This window comes from Amphiprion ocellaris, chromosome 13 (genome assembly GCF_022539595.1).
Source record: "Amphiprion ocellaris isolate individual 3 ecotype Okinawa chromosome 13, ASM2253959v1, whole genome shotgun sequence".
In the NCBI taxonomy this organism is placed as follows: Eukaryota; Metazoa; Chordata; class Actinopteri; family Pomacentridae; genus Amphiprion; species Amphiprion ocellaris.
The window spans coordinates 19,879,352-19,897,082 of record NC_072778.1 but is presented as its reverse complement, the minus strand read 5'-3'; the positions used below and the strand labels follow the sequence as shown (position 1 = coordinate 19,897,082).

General features: G+C 40.2%; 1 protein-coding gene across 4 annotated transcripts in view; it reads right to left on the bottom strand.

Moving 5' to 3' along the window:
- Window positions 1–4,124: 4,124 nt before the first annotated feature.
- spock1 (SPARC (osteonectin), cwcv and kazal like domains proteoglycan 1) overlaps window positions 4,125–17,731 on the bottom strand; it is a 116,694-nt gene continuing 103,087 nt past the window's right edge. For all 4 annotated transcript variants that reach the window (XM_055016767.1, XM_055016769.1, XM_055016770.1 and 1 more), the window contains 5 exons: window positions 9,773–9,892; window positions 9,287–9,508; window positions 8,442–8,504; window positions 7,696–7,833; window positions 4,125–5,555 (listed from right to left, as the gene is read on the bottom strand). In XM_055016767.1, the coding sequence (XP_054872742.1) occupies window positions 5,359–5,555; window positions 7,696–7,833; window positions 8,442–8,504; window positions 9,287–9,508; window positions 9,773–9,892 (740 nt within the window). In that variant the 3' untranslated portion in view covers window positions 4,125–5,358. The remainder of the gene's footprint in view (window positions 5,556–7,695; window positions 7,834–8,441; window positions 8,505–9,286; window positions 9,509–9,772; window positions 9,893–17,731) is intronic.

Below are 17,731 nucleotides of genomic sequence, written 5' to 3'. Positions count from 1 at the left end.
TCGATGAAGACTCGATATTCTTTGAATTATTGCTTCTACAGACATGACAGCTGAGAGAAAGATGGCGAATGACATGCAAAACAGATCCAGAGCCCTACTCATTCCAGCAGTAATACAGTCATTGCCTTAAAACCAGAAGCCAACAAGGTGTCCTTCAAGACAACATTTTTGGGTCAGAATCTCTTGAAACCAGCTGTTTCTACTTCTGTAAACTAGGAGCAAACCACCAGAGGGCACTGGTGTCACACACTGTGTTTACAAATTCAAGTCACATTTGTGTTGCATTAAAAATAATGAACTTGTTCCACTGTGACAGCAGCATTAAGTCCTGGTGGACAAGGTGGAGTTGGCTTTGAAATGTACAGTAGCAACAATCAGATAAGGAAAAATGAATTAGAAAACCTAAATAGGTAAATAAATGCATGTGCGTGCATGTAATATGACACTCTTTTTAATGTGGTTTGCTCTCTCTTGACTCCTCACTTGCAAGTCCCAATTTAATTTATCACTTCTGTCAGGAACGGAGCCACTGCACCCACTTTTGTTACCTGTTTAATTATTAGCTGGAGGCTGCACCCAGCAAATTAATGCCGTCAGAGAGACCTCACTGGCAGAAATTTGCAAATTTGTGATAGTGTTCCTGGTTACCACATGGAAGTGAATGATCCAAGATACCTCCGCTGGGGGACATGTGGGGGTCTGATCTGTCCAGAGGCTCCCCATGCTGGCTGGTGCAGCAGCAGCCAAGCATGACAGAGAGTGTGAGTGGAAGTGGTGGGCTGTGACAGATTAGTGTGAGATGATCCCTACTTATTACAATGTCTGTGCCAATTACATAGGCAGGCTTTAGACCAGTGATCCTCAAATCTGGTCCTGGGGCTCTGGAGCACTGCTGGATTCCTATCCTGTCAGGTAGTGAATTTCACTCCCTCGAGGTTGCAGGTCTAAATCGGTCCTTGATCACACTGCTAGAATGAGAACTACCTGGAAAAAAACGAGCACTGCTCTGAACCCTGAGGACTTTGGAGAGCTACTAGGAATTTTCACCTGCAAAGTGCCAATCTTGGCTCTTGGCCCAGGTACATCTTAGATATGCAAAATGAAGCCAGGAGCAGACTCCATTTGCAGCATGTCCTTTTTACTGAAGTCTAGTCAAGTACGTTTCTTAACTTTTCAGCATTAATGAGATATAGTACACTGCAACTTTTTATGGATTTCAGTGCATGAAGGCAAGACATTGATCAGGTTGATGTATCAGGTTGTCCTTGTTTCCTTATACAGCCCATCAGTAAGTTGTAGGACTTCTAAATAAACATGGATATCTTATATTTAAAACTATATTTCATCTTTAAAATGTTACTAAAGCAACATTCGATCTGACATGAAAAGTTTGACAGCTTCACCACAGTTTAAATATGCAGCTCAGCTCTTCTACAGTATCATGTGTTCTGTACCAGATATTTTTATATTTATCAGGTTGGTGTCTCAGGTTGTTTTTAGTTTCCTTATGTGGTCGATTGATCAGTCACATGGTCATTTAGATCTCGTATAAATGACTGTGTGCATTAAAGGAATATTAGAAAATGGAAAATGTGCTTTTTCACTTTTCTTCCAAGAGTTAAAATGAATTGATAACACCTGCTTTAATCAATGTTAAGTACAAAGTGAAAAAAGAGAGAAACAGCTAGACAGACTCTGTTTAAACTCACCTTATCAGCAGCTTTAAAGCTTACCAGTTATCACAAAGACAGTGTGAAGAAACAAACTGAGGTTTTACAGGATTTGTGTGCTGAACTGAGTTTAGTCAGCTGTGTGTATGAGGTAACATGTGCTAGTAGCTGAATTTTGCTATGAACTATGACTTGGCCATATTTGGAAATAATCAAGAAGCCAAAAAGACATCCATCTAAAAACCTACTTATAACTGAGCAAAAAACATCTTATGTTAAATGACAATCTCCAAAAACTGCTCCCTTTAATCGCAAAATTTCCACGAATTGCATGAAAGTGCCACTTGTAGCCATCATCAGTCTCCAAGGAAACCCTGGGTTGATTGGAGGATCCACCCAACAGGGAAGCCATCTGTGGATAATAAAGAAGCAGCAAATAGAGGAATGAAACAGAGCAATGAAGTGCCCTGAGGATAAAACACAACAACGCATCCCCCTTACTGAGATGAAGATGGAACTCACTCTAGGAGAGTGAGTGGGAGAGCAGAGCAAAATGGAAACAATAATGAGACTGCGTATATGTGTGAGCACTGCTGTGTATTATGTGTGTCTTGCCTTAGCTGGAGTCAATAAACGAGCTGCCGTGTGATCAAAAAATATGAATGTGGGATTTAGAATTGTGATTATTTGAATATACTCACTGTGCTCTTTGCCCCATGACACCTCATCTGATGTGACTTCTGGTCATTGTTATCTCTGAACTGACATTTGTAACAGTTAGCGATGTGTGAAAGGTATTTGGACAGAGCTGCTGGTGTATTTATACACACAGATGAGTGTTATTGATCTTCTTATCTACTTTCAGAATGGAAGAAAATAAGTAGCATTTCTCAAAATATAAATGTGTTCCTTTAAGATATGAAAGGTTGTTTTTGTCAAAGAAAAATCCTCATGTGAAAGGAATAACAGTAATTCATATAAAGCTTTGTAAGACAGTATCAGTGCTGGAAAAAGGATTCAGGTCCTTTACTTAAGTCAAAGTAGTGATACAGCAATGTTAAAATACTAAAAGTACTACACAACAAATCCTAGCTTAGTACAAGCACTAAAGTATGCACAACACAATGTAGTTAAAACAATAAAGTAAAACTACTATTTGGGTCCCTCTGCCTGATAACTTTGTACAGTATTTAACATCATTAGATACTAGTTTGAAATACTTTAAAATGCAGTTTTATATACAGTGCTGACAGACAAATCTGAGAGCTCGTCAGATGATTAATAGGAAAGGAAGGAAGAAAAAACAAAAATGTGATTCACAAATCTATTTTCTGTTCTTAATTTTGATTCTTGGTGAAACATTGGATCATTTGTACATATATTGAAATGAAGTGATGTGAGAAGTTTGGAAACAAAAATCCCTTTTGGGTGGAGCTGTTAACATTGCATCGACATTTGAAACGTGACTGACTCCACACTCCTTTTTGGAAGATCCAACAAAGTTAAAAACCACTGGTTAAACCTTTAACTTGGTTTATAATTTTCAGTGGTGTTGTATTTTCTATTGTGCAAAATCTTAAAAGCAATTAAAGCTATCAAGTATATTTTGTAAACTAGAAAGAGCATAAAATGGAAATACTCAAGTAAAGTATATGTACCTCTACACTGTAGTCAGGGATAGCACTTGAGTAAATGTGCTTAGTAATTTCTAACATCTGGGTATCATGAGGCCAGGAATAAAGAGGATACAATGCAAAAAAAAAAAAAAATTGTGCTTGTGATAAAAAAAAGGAGCAAATGGGACATTTTGGGAGCAACTTTTGTCATGAAGTCTTATGACATTCGGTTATTCTACACTTTTCACAGCTTCTGATGTAATTCGATGCACATTAAGCCCATTGTCTCTTCTCTCTGACAGCGTGTTGTGAACTGCTGAACAGGCTTTTTCAAGCAAGAAGATTTGGTTGTACTTTTAGCCTCCAATTGTTGTTACAATGTGTTTTCAAAGTGCTGAGCACGCTGTTTCAAGCCAGTGGGGTCAGCTGTCCCATTAGCCAGTGATATTACAAAAACACTCATTAAGCTTTTGTGTTCTTTTGGGCACTGCTGGCTTTGTGATTCTTCTCTCTCAAAGGCAAGTGATAAGAGTATTCTCTGCTGCTACCATTTATGTCTGCTTCTAACAGGGGACGCTGCTTTCTCAAGGTTGGAAAAGGTTAGAATTGATGGAGGGCTTGGATTGTTGTGCTGCAGAGAAATCTGGGCTTCAGAGAAAAATAAAACCAAGAAGCACAGCTCATATGCACAAACATGTTTGTGCTTTCAAAGTGAAGAAAGACAAGTGTTTTTAGTCGTGTCTTTTTCATCATTATTTAGTGAAATAAGATAAAATATGTGAGGCTGTTGCTAAAAATGGATCATTGGGAGAACAAGAGACACATGGACACAGACCTGTAAGGTTCAAAAGACACTCAAAGTGCCACTTTACTTAAATTTTCAAAGTTACAAAGAAAAGTTCACGTAATTGACATGGTGAAGATTTCAATTTCAAATCACTGAACATATCAATGTTGGGAGGCAGGACAGTGCCTCTTCTCTGCTTGACTTCATGTGTCCTCCCAGCTCAGGAGCAGCTTCTTCCTCTAGTGTCCATGCACAGTCAAAAAGCCTCAGCAGCCCTACTGACCAATTAATAAAAGAATAGCGGGCTGAGACACCACAGATTTGGTCTGTAGGCCTTGCAGTTCGCTTTTCTACACTGCTATCATTCTGCAATGCAACTTCCTACCTCCTGAGATTGGGAGAAGAACCAAAAAGACACTAGACAGCATCAACATAGCAACAAAGTATTGTAGCAGCCAAATAGGCATCACTTTCTGTTTGAGATGCATAGAGCTAGACCTGGCCAAGTAAATCTCTCTTTTACAGAAACACGATGAGAAACATGCAACAACAACGACAATACATCATTAATCTCATTGCTTCCTGGGCTTTCTGCAACATTCAAGATCAACAATTAAATAATTTACAATCCTCCATGAAATAACAGAGAGTGGGAGCATCTCAGAGCCTGGAACTGTGGCAGCAAATTTATGGAAACATCGTTGAACACTGGAAGGAGCCCGACGGTGGAACACAGAACATGAGAATGAACCGCTGATGGAACAACAGGGAAGGTTATAAACAATCTGGCCTCCCTGGAGGAAACATATTTACATCCAATACATCAGCTAATGTATCTGGGCTCACAGACTGACCAGAGACTCTGATATGGACATACAGAGAAAGGAGAGGGACAGTAAGTGAAGGGAGATAGAGGGAGAAGTAGACACAATAGAGAAAGGTCCATTTCAGACGGGTTAAAGATCGCAGGTTTGAGGGAAGATAGAAGCGGAAAGTGGACAGCTTGAGCGGAATTCTAACAGGGGCTTGACAGTTGTTGAGATATAATAGGCTCTCTGGTTTCTGTCTGAGGAAAGAGCGAAACACTTGGAAATGAAGAGGTCGGATGAGGTTCACTGAAGAGAGAGATTCGGATGAGGGACGGGGATTGCAAGAGCAGGTTCGGGGGACAAAAGGTGGACTGCCGCCAAGATAACTGGAGGAGGAGACACTGGAATGGCTTCAGATCTGTGCTGAGTTAACGGAGTTTCCTGGTCAGCTGATGGCAAAGTAAAATGGAGCGGAGCTACCAAACGTAGCCGATTTCGTCATCCTTGTCCTCGTCCTCGTCCTCGTCGTCCTCAATGGTTCCTCGGGGGTGGATCCGGCCCCGCCTCTTCTTCTGCCGGCTCCGTCCGCTCTGTGATGGCTCCTCCTCCTGGTCATCCAGGAGAATGACGGCACCACCACTGCCAAAATCCCCCGATGTCTCCTGGTCCTCATCTGTGGAAAAATAACCAGAAACAGAGACAAAGAGATTAGAATATTCCAGAATCACGAACAACTACTCTATGACTTTCCCCGTTGACCCTGGCCATTTAAACTTTTCACTTATCCTGTAAAACATCTAAATAGAGTTGCACAAAATTCTATACATTCATAGTTCAGACAATGAATCATACTGACTTTGTTCATTCCTTAACTTTTTTTATATTTCCACCATTAAGATGACATTTGTGGCTTTAAGTGAAATGTTTCAGCAACACTTGGATGGATCAGTTGCCTTCCTGGGCATACCTGAACCTTTCCTATAGCTTGATCATCAGGTCAAAATTTTAATTTGTCCATTGCAATCCTTTGTTAATGACCAGATACCAGATACATGGGAAACCAATGTCATTCTCATTATCCTCAGCTGTCCTTTGTGTTTTGTGCTAATTTGTAAATGTTAGCATGCAAAGACGCTTGACAAACATGTGTTAATATTTAGCTCCTCCTGTACAATGTAACTGAGCCACTAGATTCTTCATATAAGGTACTGTGTCAGAATCGATCGTCATGAGCCAAATCAATGACTGGTCAGTACATTCTGTTCCTATTCAGACAATAAACAGCAACAAAGAAGAGAAGCAGAAACGGACACACGCTTCTTTTTCATTATTCATTTGCTCAACACAATGTGAAGGCACAGGGGTTGCTTAACTAGGCTTTAGTGGTGTCCGACTAATGAGGGACTAATGTTGAATCCACTGTAGCCACAATGCAATGCAGAAGTCATTATCGCCGCTTTTGCCTCAAGCATTTATTTGAAACTGGGACCAAAAAAATCCCTCTGAGTTTAGTTCAAAACATTCTATTTACTCGTTGGAGCAACTGTACAGTGATTGAGTGGCACTTACAATGTTAAAAGTGTATGGTGTCCTGGTGTTTAGGCTACTGAGCAGAGAGCTGCTGCAAAGCTACCTCTTTATTCTGTGCAGGGCAGAATGAGAGAACTCCAGGCGACTCCAGCCTGAGGCCAGTCGGCCAGTGTTAGATGGGCTTGTTAGACCGGAGACAAAGGACTGATGCTGTTTTTGTGTGTGTGTACGTCTGTGTGTGGAGGTATTAATCATGTTGTGGGGACTTAAATCTGATTAGAGTCACATTACGGGCAGTATTTATGGTTAAGGTTAGAGTAAATCATCAGGAAATTAATATAAGTATATATAATGTGCGTGCATGTGCTTGTGTGTGTGTGTCTGTCTGTGTGTGTGTGTCTGTGTGTGTCTGTGTGTGCGTGTGTGTGTGTGTGTCTGTGTGTGTCTGTGTGCACGCGCGTGTTGGCTGAACAGATACCTTATCAATATTGGAAGCTGCAATTACTGGCTCTGGACTAGACTGGCATTCAAGTGAGCTGTAATCTGTGCCTGTGAGTTGGCTGTTTGATTGGTAATCAGTATGTCTGCCTGGATTCTTTCTTGCTAATTATTGTTTTTTTTTCCACAATGAAATCCCCCAGCAATTGATTTGCAGCAAAGTGCTCCCATTGGCGTTTTGACCATTCCATTTGAATTTCCATTGCTGGCTTGTTAACTAGGACTTTGACATGTCGAAGACCCTAATAATAGTTTATTCTGTTCCACAAGGTGTGAATGAGTTAGTGCTGCAAATCCATATTTACAACACGTCTTCTGACATTGGTCTCTGCTGACAAGTGTGACAAATTTTTCTATTTGACTTGCAGCATTTATCAAAGCTACACAAGCAAGATAGAATCAGACATATTAGAAACAGCCGGACCGGCTCCAGAGGCATGCCTAATGTTATCTGTTTCACAAATGATAACTGATCTGCAGATACCGGTGAAGATAAAGACAGACATGGAGAGTTACTCAGCAAAGAAATAGAACAAAGCTGCAGTTGCAGTGTTCCCTGCATTTCAGTGGTATGTTAAAATTTAAAAAGAAGCTCTTGTCTGTAGCAGATTAGAAAGGGATACAAAAGAAACATACGGCAGTCCACCTGGATCAATGCACACTGACTGACAGGTAGAAAAATGAGAGACAATCGGGGCAAATGCAACACAATCAAACTAGTTTTCGGCTGTTGGAAACTTGTGAATGTGTTCATGTGCTCTCTGTGTGTTGTGTTGTGGTCTTACCGCAGTTGGGGTTGCCTTGTTTTCTAGAACCGGCGATCTCGTTGCCGTATTTGTCCACACACCAACACTGACCGGTGCTGCCGTGACACTGGGTTGGTTTGAAGTAGCCCTCATCAGTACAGCGAGGAATATAAGAACCTAAAAGAGACAAAAGAGAGGAAAGAAACGTGTCTAAGGTAACAGAAAAGAGTCAAATAACAAGAGAGGTGAGAAGGAAAGAAAGCCATAGAAAGTAGTTGGAAAGGGTTAAGAACATTACATTGATACAATAGAGAAAATAATCTGATCAGTGCTCAGCAGAGGTTACATATACGTGTCCTGAAGTTGCAGCCAAAGTTCTTGTGTATTCACAGAGGAAGATCAACAATCAATTACCGCTGTGAAGGTTGCAGGACAGCAACCATACATCCTGCTTAAGGGGAAGCAGTCACTTTCAATAACACACATACACATTCACACAAACATGCAGCGCTACGCATGCTCGCACGTACACCCATTTTCTGTTACCTTCATTCGACCCAGTCCCAGCTCATTTTTCAGGCTGTTTTGTTGCGAGCTGGAACGCTGCTTAGTAGGGACAGGTGACATGTGTACAAAACGCCTTTACAGTGTGTTTAATATCTATGACGCCTTTTCCCACTTGAAACTACTGAAAATAGACACGTTCGTCTTTTCAATGTGTATGTTTCTTCCCAAACCCGTCAAAAGCAGCCAGTACCTGACAGCTGCCACGTGTTCAGACTCACCTATGAGGCTCTTTCTTCGACTCTGATTCTGGATCCTGCTCTTTTCAGTTTGACAAGGCAGTCCTACAACAAGACAAGATACAAAACAGTTAAAAGTGCTTGTTTTGTCATATACTTTACTCTGTAGTTACTCCAACCTGTTGCCCTCCTCTGACAATTTAATGATTCCTTGTATTGGTCACCCTTCTTTCTGCATTCTTCAATCAATCCTCCTAAGCAGCATCTGTCTTAGTCTAAATCTGTTCTTTACCTTCCTCTATCTATCATCCCCTGTAAGTACGACACACTTGTTTTCAGTCATTAACTACAACTTATGTATTCTTGATATTTCCCAAATCATACGTTACCACAACTCTTAAGGCAGCATTTCTGGGTTTAATAACATCTTCAATGGCAAAATGTTGATCTGGAAATGCTTAAATATTACTACAGTAAAGCCCAATTGGAGAAGAAATATGATCAAACAAACTGTCAGCTAATGCCCAAGTTTGACATATTATCTATAACACATAATTAGAAGTGCAACTGAGAATAAACACACAAAAATAACGAATGTAGTAATTCCTAATTTCCTAGAGAGATCGGTTGTGATAGGTACAGTTGACCACAGCTAAAGCTCTCTGTTTAGTTCCTGTATTTAATGTCCTGACTGAAAACAAGCACAACTGAACATTTTGTTACTTTCTCTTCTGGTTTAGAATCATTGTGCAAGGGGAGACTAGTCTGAAATGAGCGCACTTAATATAGGTAACGCTCATCAATGTCATGAAACCCTCCTTTCCTCCCTCCATTACTGATTCTACTTATGGTTTCTCTGTTTGATATTCTTCCTTCTCCTCACTCACCTTCAGGCTTTTGGAAACAGTAGCACCACTCATTGTTAGACAGTTTGCCATCCTTGAAGGAATCGCAGGAGTTGAAGAGAGGCTTCATACACAGCTCATACTTGTCCAGGTAGATGGCACTCAGCTCTGATTGATCGAGCAGGAGGTCGAAGTTCATGTCCAGCTTGTTGAACATCCAGCCCAGCGAGTCCTTACAGATAGGCAAGATGCTGGTGTCAAAGTCTAGTGGAAAAGAGAAAAGATGGAGAGGCGAAAATAGAGAGGCCACTTACATTTTTTAAAATATTTTTTTCCTCAGAAGCACACACAGATTTGAGTGTTTTCAGTGGCAGAGCTGAGATGTGTTCAGACATGCTGACATTACAGAGAACAGAGCGGGGTCACTGTCAACATCAACGCCAGCCCCCGTGAGGACCAAAAAGCGTGACTGTTCAAGCAGGAAAGCACAGCGTTGTAAACGTACATATTGTGAGGGGATGTACTCACGTCCAGCGGTAGAGTCAAAGCTGTCAGAGGATTTGAGGTCTCTGTTGGCGTCGAGGTGGAGAACTCCAAACCAGTCCTTCAGTCTGGCAGCCAGACTGTGGAGCTCAGTGTCAGTGCAAGCTGCACAAACACAGACAAACACACACAAACACAAAATAATGAGCAGATCGGAAACTGCCAATCTACTTCTGTCATCAGAGGGGAAAAAAACTATTCTTTTCTTGCTCTTTATCAAATTTTCATTTCATTTCTTGTGTGTACTTTCCCCTTATTCTTTCATTTCTTACTTTTTTTCCCTCAACCAACTTTTCTCCTTGAGCAAACACAGCGAAGTGATAACACATAGTCAACTGCTGCTGTCTACTGACGGTTGCCATAGGAACCCAATCTGACATGCACACATATACAGTACATGTGTTAAAGTTTTCTTGTCTGCTGTCACGTCGGTCCATTTACCATTTAGTGTTCATTTCCTGTTCAAATGAATGACTTTGGTGTGGGAAACTATACACAGACACACAGACACAGACACAGACACAGACACACACACACACACACACACACACACACACACACACACACACACACACACACACACACACACACACACACACACACACACACACACACACACACACACACACACACACACACACACTCACGCGTGTACACACGTGTACAACAGACAATGGCCCATGTCATCTTGACCCCAAAGAAAAAGTAAGTTGGTGCCTTGATTCTTGCACTTTTTTTGAGACTCATTTCTGTGTTTGTGTTTTTATGCATCATCACACTCCTCCATGCAAGAAAATGTATCCAGTGCTGTCATGCATCTTGATGCGTCTCTCCATCATTCATTCCACCCAAAGTAAACACCAGCTAAACAATATTTTTTATTGATACCCCTAATTTAACATATAAACCAGGAGAAAGAAATCCCTCATTACTTCAGCCCTGTGGGACTGACAGGGTCTTTGGAATCTAAGCAGACCTCTGCATCTCTGTCAGTCAATCTCCATCTTCCTTCTCTTTCTCTCCTGCGTGTGATTGGCATATTTTTTTTCTTTCATTCTGTTTCTTTTGAGAGCTTGATAAATGTGCCTGGAGGACAAGAGCCATTCTCCACCTCGTACCGAACCTGCCAATCCAAACCCTCCAGCTTTGTTGTGAATAGAAAATGCAGAAGGATGCTTGTTAACATTCCTGAAGCACTCTTATTTCAGATTGGAGGCAGTTTCTAGTGAAACATTCAGATGTTTTGAGCTTTCGAACTGTTACATCCGATTACATGTCACAAAGATTTTATCTTGAGGATAACTTTTAATTCTGGCATATAGTGTAACCCTCTAAACCCTAAAATGTTATCATTAAAAAACAAACAACAACAACAACAACAAAACGACAAATCACACCATTTATCAGAGCCAGAAACTGTAAAAACGGAGAGTCATAGGATTTTCAACTCCCTGATGTCCTTGAACTAATCATGTGTGTCGGGGTCATTCCAATGGGAAAAAATCTCAGTTTAAAATCATGATATTTCAACAAAATTATTCTACATGTCTAATTTAAAACTGTGCCAAAAACAAACCATTTACTCTGACCAGATTCCATAAAAAATATATTTTGCACTCCTCAGCACAACAGTGAAGCCATTAGTGACTCAGCAGAAACCAACAACCACATGAAAAAAATTCTGGGGCTTTTTGGCTGAACTACTCTGAACTGCATAGAAACAAATAAAAACGCAAGTAGTTATGTATCTGTGGTAAGTAGAGCCACCATTTTTTCCCCAGTGTTGGTAACAACTGTGAAAGAAAGTCAACTTTTCTGTCATTTTTTTATGATTTAGGACATTATGCCTTTGTTACACTGAGCAGATGACATTTTTGAGTTCTCCCTACCTTTAGCTATGGTGGTACTGTTTCCATAGAGATTCCTATACTGCATAAATATGATATTGCAGTGAAAAATAAACCCACAGTGAAAAAAAAATGTGACAGGAGTGAAAACATCTAGAAACCACAAACACACACACACATTAAGCAAGTCTTTCCATGCTGAGCTGAGAAATGTCGGCATCTTGTTTATTAGAAGAGTTTGCGTTTCTGTTGAGTCATGCTCCCCATCCTGTTGTTGTTGAGTCACATCCTGCATCCACGCACATATATGCCAGTACTTGCTCACACACATGGAGACACACACACGCACACAGGATTGTACAGTTATAGTTTGGGACGGTGTGTGGCTGCTTCTATGAAACAGTGGATGCCCCAGGTAACAGACAGGAGCTGAGCAGAGGACAAATAACATTTATCTGGCTAGCTATCCATGTGACATTACCCCTGGAATCCTAAGGTGGTCCGTGTGTGTGAGTGTGTGTGTGTGCGTGTTACAATCCTTCAGGACTTGACAGATAACATTTTAGAGTGCCCTTTTTTCCCACAGAGTAAAGAAAAAGAGCAAAATACCAACAGCTAAACATTATCTGTCTTCACCTCCGATATAAAATTCTCCTACAAGCAGAAGTGCAGTCAGTAGCATGTTGCACATTCATTGATACGACTTTACTTCTTCCTCGTATCAGCTTTTCCAGCCATCGTCTTGCTTTCTGTTCCCAACTCATTGGCATTTGAATCGGTCGTTGTGATTCTTTTGTTGCCTTTGAAGACTTCTTGCTCATTTTCCATCTATTGCTTGTACATTCATCCAATTTCCCGTTCTCCTCTGTCAATTTTCTGAGATTCAGTACAGGCCACTTATCACACCAGGCTGTACCTAACCCAGTTTCTGTCTTAGACTTAGAAGACTACTTTGAAATACCAACTTCTCCTATTACTTTTCCCCACTTAAATTGCTTTGAGTGCTTCATTTCCCATTTCTTTTTTTGCACATCCCTCAGCAGACTCTAAAGATTGAAGCATTTCTGTTTTACCTTTACCTCTGATGTCCACTCCGTCTGTCGCTCTCCTTCTTATTCTACTTTTTCTTCTTCTGACTCCACTGCGCTCTCCCATCTTTTCCTCTTAAGTCTCTCGGACTTTGCACTGTGGCCCAGAATGAGTCTCAATGGACCGCTCTTATCTTTTTTTTTTTTCTCTGTGTGACTGAAATTGTTTCGGACAGGTCCAGCACCGCTGCCACTGTTCGTAGTCCTTTTGTAGGGCATTCAGTCAGAGAGGTGAAGCTGAAAACATTCACACATCTATATACACAACACACAGAGATAATACGATCTGCTGCACGTACCGAAATTACAGTTTAATTTCCTAAGCTAATGAAATATATGATTATATTTAGCTTACTATGTTTATTATTTCCATATAAAAATGTGATTTTCCCCTGATTGCTCCTCTTCGTAAATTAAATCAGTGGTTCTAATCCTTGATTTTTTCCTCTTAATTAATCACTGAGGGTGACAGGATAAAAGAAAAAAAAACATTCTTCATGTTCATAAACTAGGTTCATTTTTCACCAACTTATTTTCTAAGGATTAATATGTAACTGGTTTCCAGAGTCCATTGTTTTAATGTGATAGTACAAAACTATAACCAAGCAGTGACATGAAGTCCTTGTGAAATCATAACTGGTGTGAAATTCTAACCAGTAACTAAACCAAAGTAACTACTGGTAATTCCAATGTTACAATAAAAAAAAATATATCTCAGCTGAGGGGAAAAAAGGGAGAAAAACAAAGCAGAAAAGTTTGGCACCTATTCAGCTTCAAGGAACTCGAGACTTTCTTGCTTTCCATTTATTTTTGTGTTTTTAGCAGGAAATTTAAGTGTTAGGTTTCATCACAAAGGCTACAATGGAGTGAGAGAAAACTGGCAACAGCTAGAAGAGCTAGAAGGCCTTTTCTAAGAAGCTGCCATGTCAGATCTCCAGATTGAAGAGCAAAATGTTCTCACCTCTTTAAATATTAACACTGGTATATCCTTAAAGCAACTGCTTCTTAATTGTTCCAGTTGAGACACTCATACAGTGGTAGAAATGCACCATAGAGCTGGATTTGCCAAAGCTTCACTTTCAATCAAAGACTGTTTGACAGTGAACCTTTACCCAGGATGAAGTGGAAGTAGACATGCAGCCAGCCAGCCAGACGCACAGGCGGCTTTCTCACATGAGAAGCTATCGATCATAGCTGTGGGTCAAATATCAAACACTGAATCATGGCTTGGAATTACCATCTTATCCTTCTTCCTCCCTCCTTTCCTCCTCCTCACCCAACACGTCCTCGCTCCTGCTGTCTTTCATGTCTGGATCAGCAGATCAACAGACTCCAGCAGCTGAAGAAAACCCACAAGCCATCAGTTTTTCACAGACTGACGCAGACACAAACTACCTGCTGTATGTGGAAAAACAATGCTAAACTGCAACTAAGCACACAAAACAGAAGGATGTGGAAGGAAAAACAGGTATGTACAAACACATTTTCCCCACTGGACAAAAAAACTAACAAAAAAACTCATGAAAGACTCAGTCCTCCTCAGTCTTCCTCCTGGAAGATACCAAACTCTCTGAAGAGATGTGTAGAGACAACTTTTTCTTCTGCTCTTTGCTGGAGGGGTTGTGTTACTCTACCTTTCTCGTTAAAATATGCCAAAGGTGTTCTGTCGGTTTCAAGTCAGCCGACATACTTGGCCAGATCATAGTTTTCGCTTGGTCTTTAAAAACTCTTGTGTGATTTTGGTAGCGTGCTTTGAATTGTTATCACACTGGAAAATTTCTATTCTGCCAAGTGATTTTGCCAGTCAGCACTTCAGTATCCACAGGCATTCATGGTGCCATCTATAAATATCATCTCCAACACCTCTTGTGCTCATGCAGCCTCCTATCATCACACTACCACCTCTGTGCTTCACTGCTAGGACTTTGCAGTCACTGTGGTGGTCCTGGCCAGGTTCATACCAAACGCGCTGGACCACATTTGACCATCATCTGACAAAGAAATCTCCTTCCAGATATACATCAGGCTTCTTTTTATGTTGTATTGTAAAGTTTAATATAGATAATCTATTTCAAAGTTCTACAGAGGTTGACGGTATGCAATACCCTTCATACTGTCTGAGTCATTACAGAAACTCTGATTTCTATTGCTAATGCCTGGGCCAAGTCTGAAGCACTTCCCCATCACTTTTTCACTGCTAGATTGTGAAAGTAGCACACCATACCAGGTGTCATGTTAACAGAATGAATCCTGCAGCTCTGATAGTGGTACTATTGCTTGTTCTGTACCTCTTGATTACAGCTGCAACTATTTTCATTGATTTACAGACACAGCCAGCCCACATGTCCAAAACTAAGAAAGTTCTGGTGTTCAGACATCATTTCATGACAATGTTCATGCAATTAGGGTGATTGGGTACTGAAGGTGTACTCAGTTTTGTTTCAGTGATAACAGGGTTTCTTTGTGTCACTGATCACAGATACATTCACTGTTGCACTGACTTTTTACTTTGTATTTTCAATATAATTTTAAAAAACTGTGTGTTTAACTGTTTGTAAGAGAAAATACTCTACTTGCCAATTTAGAAATATTGCAGTTATTGGAAGATAATACAGTTTTAGATCATTTGACATTTAAGTGATATTGCACAGAGATGCACTTATTTCTGTTGTGTACTGTCTTTGCAGTGGACATTGGGGACATTGACATGTCAGAAGATGTGATTCATGTTGGATTTAACAATATGTCTTTAATGTCTGTGTGCTTACATTTGATGGAGTTATAACCCTGAGATGATTTCCATTTTAAAGAACCTTCTTTGCCACAGTGAGCTTTGCGTCACAGCCACTGCTGACGTTCCGGTTATTAACAATGCTACGTTTTGCCTCTTTCATTTCATTGAGTATCTTTGCATCACATCTGTCCCCGCATGCCTCCCCTTTAACGCCCCCACAGCCCACAAGAGAGGCGTGCAGATTAAAACCCCGAGATAAGGTGATGAACATCATGCTTTTAGTCGAATATTAAGAAATAAGTGCGTCTCATCTAATGCTATATGTTGGTGTTGATTTGTTTAATGAGTCACAAAGAGCAAAAAGGAAGTTTATCAGTAAAGATTCATGTAATACGACAATGGCTATAATAGAATGATCAATCCTTAGGCTACATGTTAGGTGTTTGTAAAAGCACAAGCTAAAATAAGGACAAATAAATGTTATGAAAGTGTTATGAATAAAATAAACCACTTACATTCTGGACACTTTACATTCTAAACATCATTCATTATACCTGTAAACTCATCTGCACCTACTCATGTCATTTGCACATCCAAGCACATTCTCATTTGTACATGTTACGGCTGTGGCCGTATTTTGGTAATAATGTGTTTGTAGTTTTGAATTGTTTTGTTGTCTGGGAGTGGGTGTTCTGTGTTTGTCTGTAGATCTTCGTCTCGTCCTTGTTTTCTGTGTAAGTGGTCTGTTTCATCCTGTTGGTTTGTAGTGGGTGTTGTGTTTGTCTGCAGATCTTTGTGTGCAGGAGCTGTGATTGGTGGCAAGGCGGACCCAGCGCTGATTGGTTGTAAACCATTTTAAATCTTGGCAGCCGGCAGTGATGGAAGAGCCTCTCTGACAGCAGCACCCTTTGTTTTTCCCAGACTCCAACCTTTGGCTTAATACCCGTGTTTTTTGTTAGTTTAAGATAGTGTGGCTTTAGTTTGTTAGACCTAGATTTCTTTTTGTAGTAGTTGTGGTTTTGTTGGATAGGATCTTTCGTTTGAGTGCTAAAATGCCTCTTTAGTTTGTATCCAATTATTTTGTTTTTTTTTGCTTGAATGAATAGCCCATGTGGTGGCCTCTTTTATTTGTAAATATTGTAAATAAACCTTTTGTAATTTTTCTACGAACTTGTTCATTGTTTTTGGGGACTGGGAAAATATTCCACCTTATTTTTATTTTTTTTAAAACAAACATTATGCTACGCACCTTCCCCCTAGATGGGTGCGTAACAGTACATTTTTGTATCATTCTTGTATATTCTGTTGATTATTTCTATATTATATTTTACATATTTTATCTTATTTTATTTTACATTCACTTTTTACCCTAATATTCTGTGTTGTCTTATTGTTTACCACTTGCTGCTGTAACAACTTTCCCTGCAGGGATTAATAAAGTTAGTCCAAGTCTAAGTCTAAATTTCCAACATCTACAGCCTATAAACATACAACTGTCACACATGGAAATGTTATATACAGTAAGTGTTCTTTTGTAGCTAAACAGTGCTGAAAATGTTTCTTATGTAAATAAAAAAAACTCAAACCAAAGAAAAGGCAAACATCCAAACCAAATATACATCATCCTCAGCCACATCAGTCATTTCAACATTTAAATGTTTGTCAGACGTTTCAGTTTAATCAACACATATTTTACAGTGGAGGCACTGCTTATGTTGTGGCTGCCATTAGGAAATGATTGAGTACAACTTTCTTAAATTACATATGGTGTCGATCCCTCTTGGCTGTTTGAGGTCACAAGATAAATGCGTCCTCCAGACTTTCTAATATATAACTCCAAACATCAAGAGACGTCGGGCCTTGAATTCCTCCATGAGTCTCCTTTATCATGCATAAATAATTAACTAAGTTGGTCGTATAAAAGAGAAGGAGTGGCTCTAAATCCAGACAGAGGAAAGGTGGGTGGTGATCACCTTGAGACATCAGGAGCATGGTCTGATCAGATCAAGATGAAAGGCAGATGGGGAAGGGAGAGAGGAGTGATGGGAGGCAGTGGAGGGAGATGACACCTCTTAACAAGGTAACAGAAGGAAAAAGAAAAGAACCGTGACAGTCCGGTAGGAGATATGAGAAAGATATAAGGTCAGATTCATTAAAAAGATACAAGGGTATGTTTGATTTTCTTTGCCCCAAGCTATCAGCTTTCCAGGACGATCTCACCGGCAGTGAGTTAGGGTTAGCCCAGATAATGATCAGTAATATAGTGTCTGCAGAG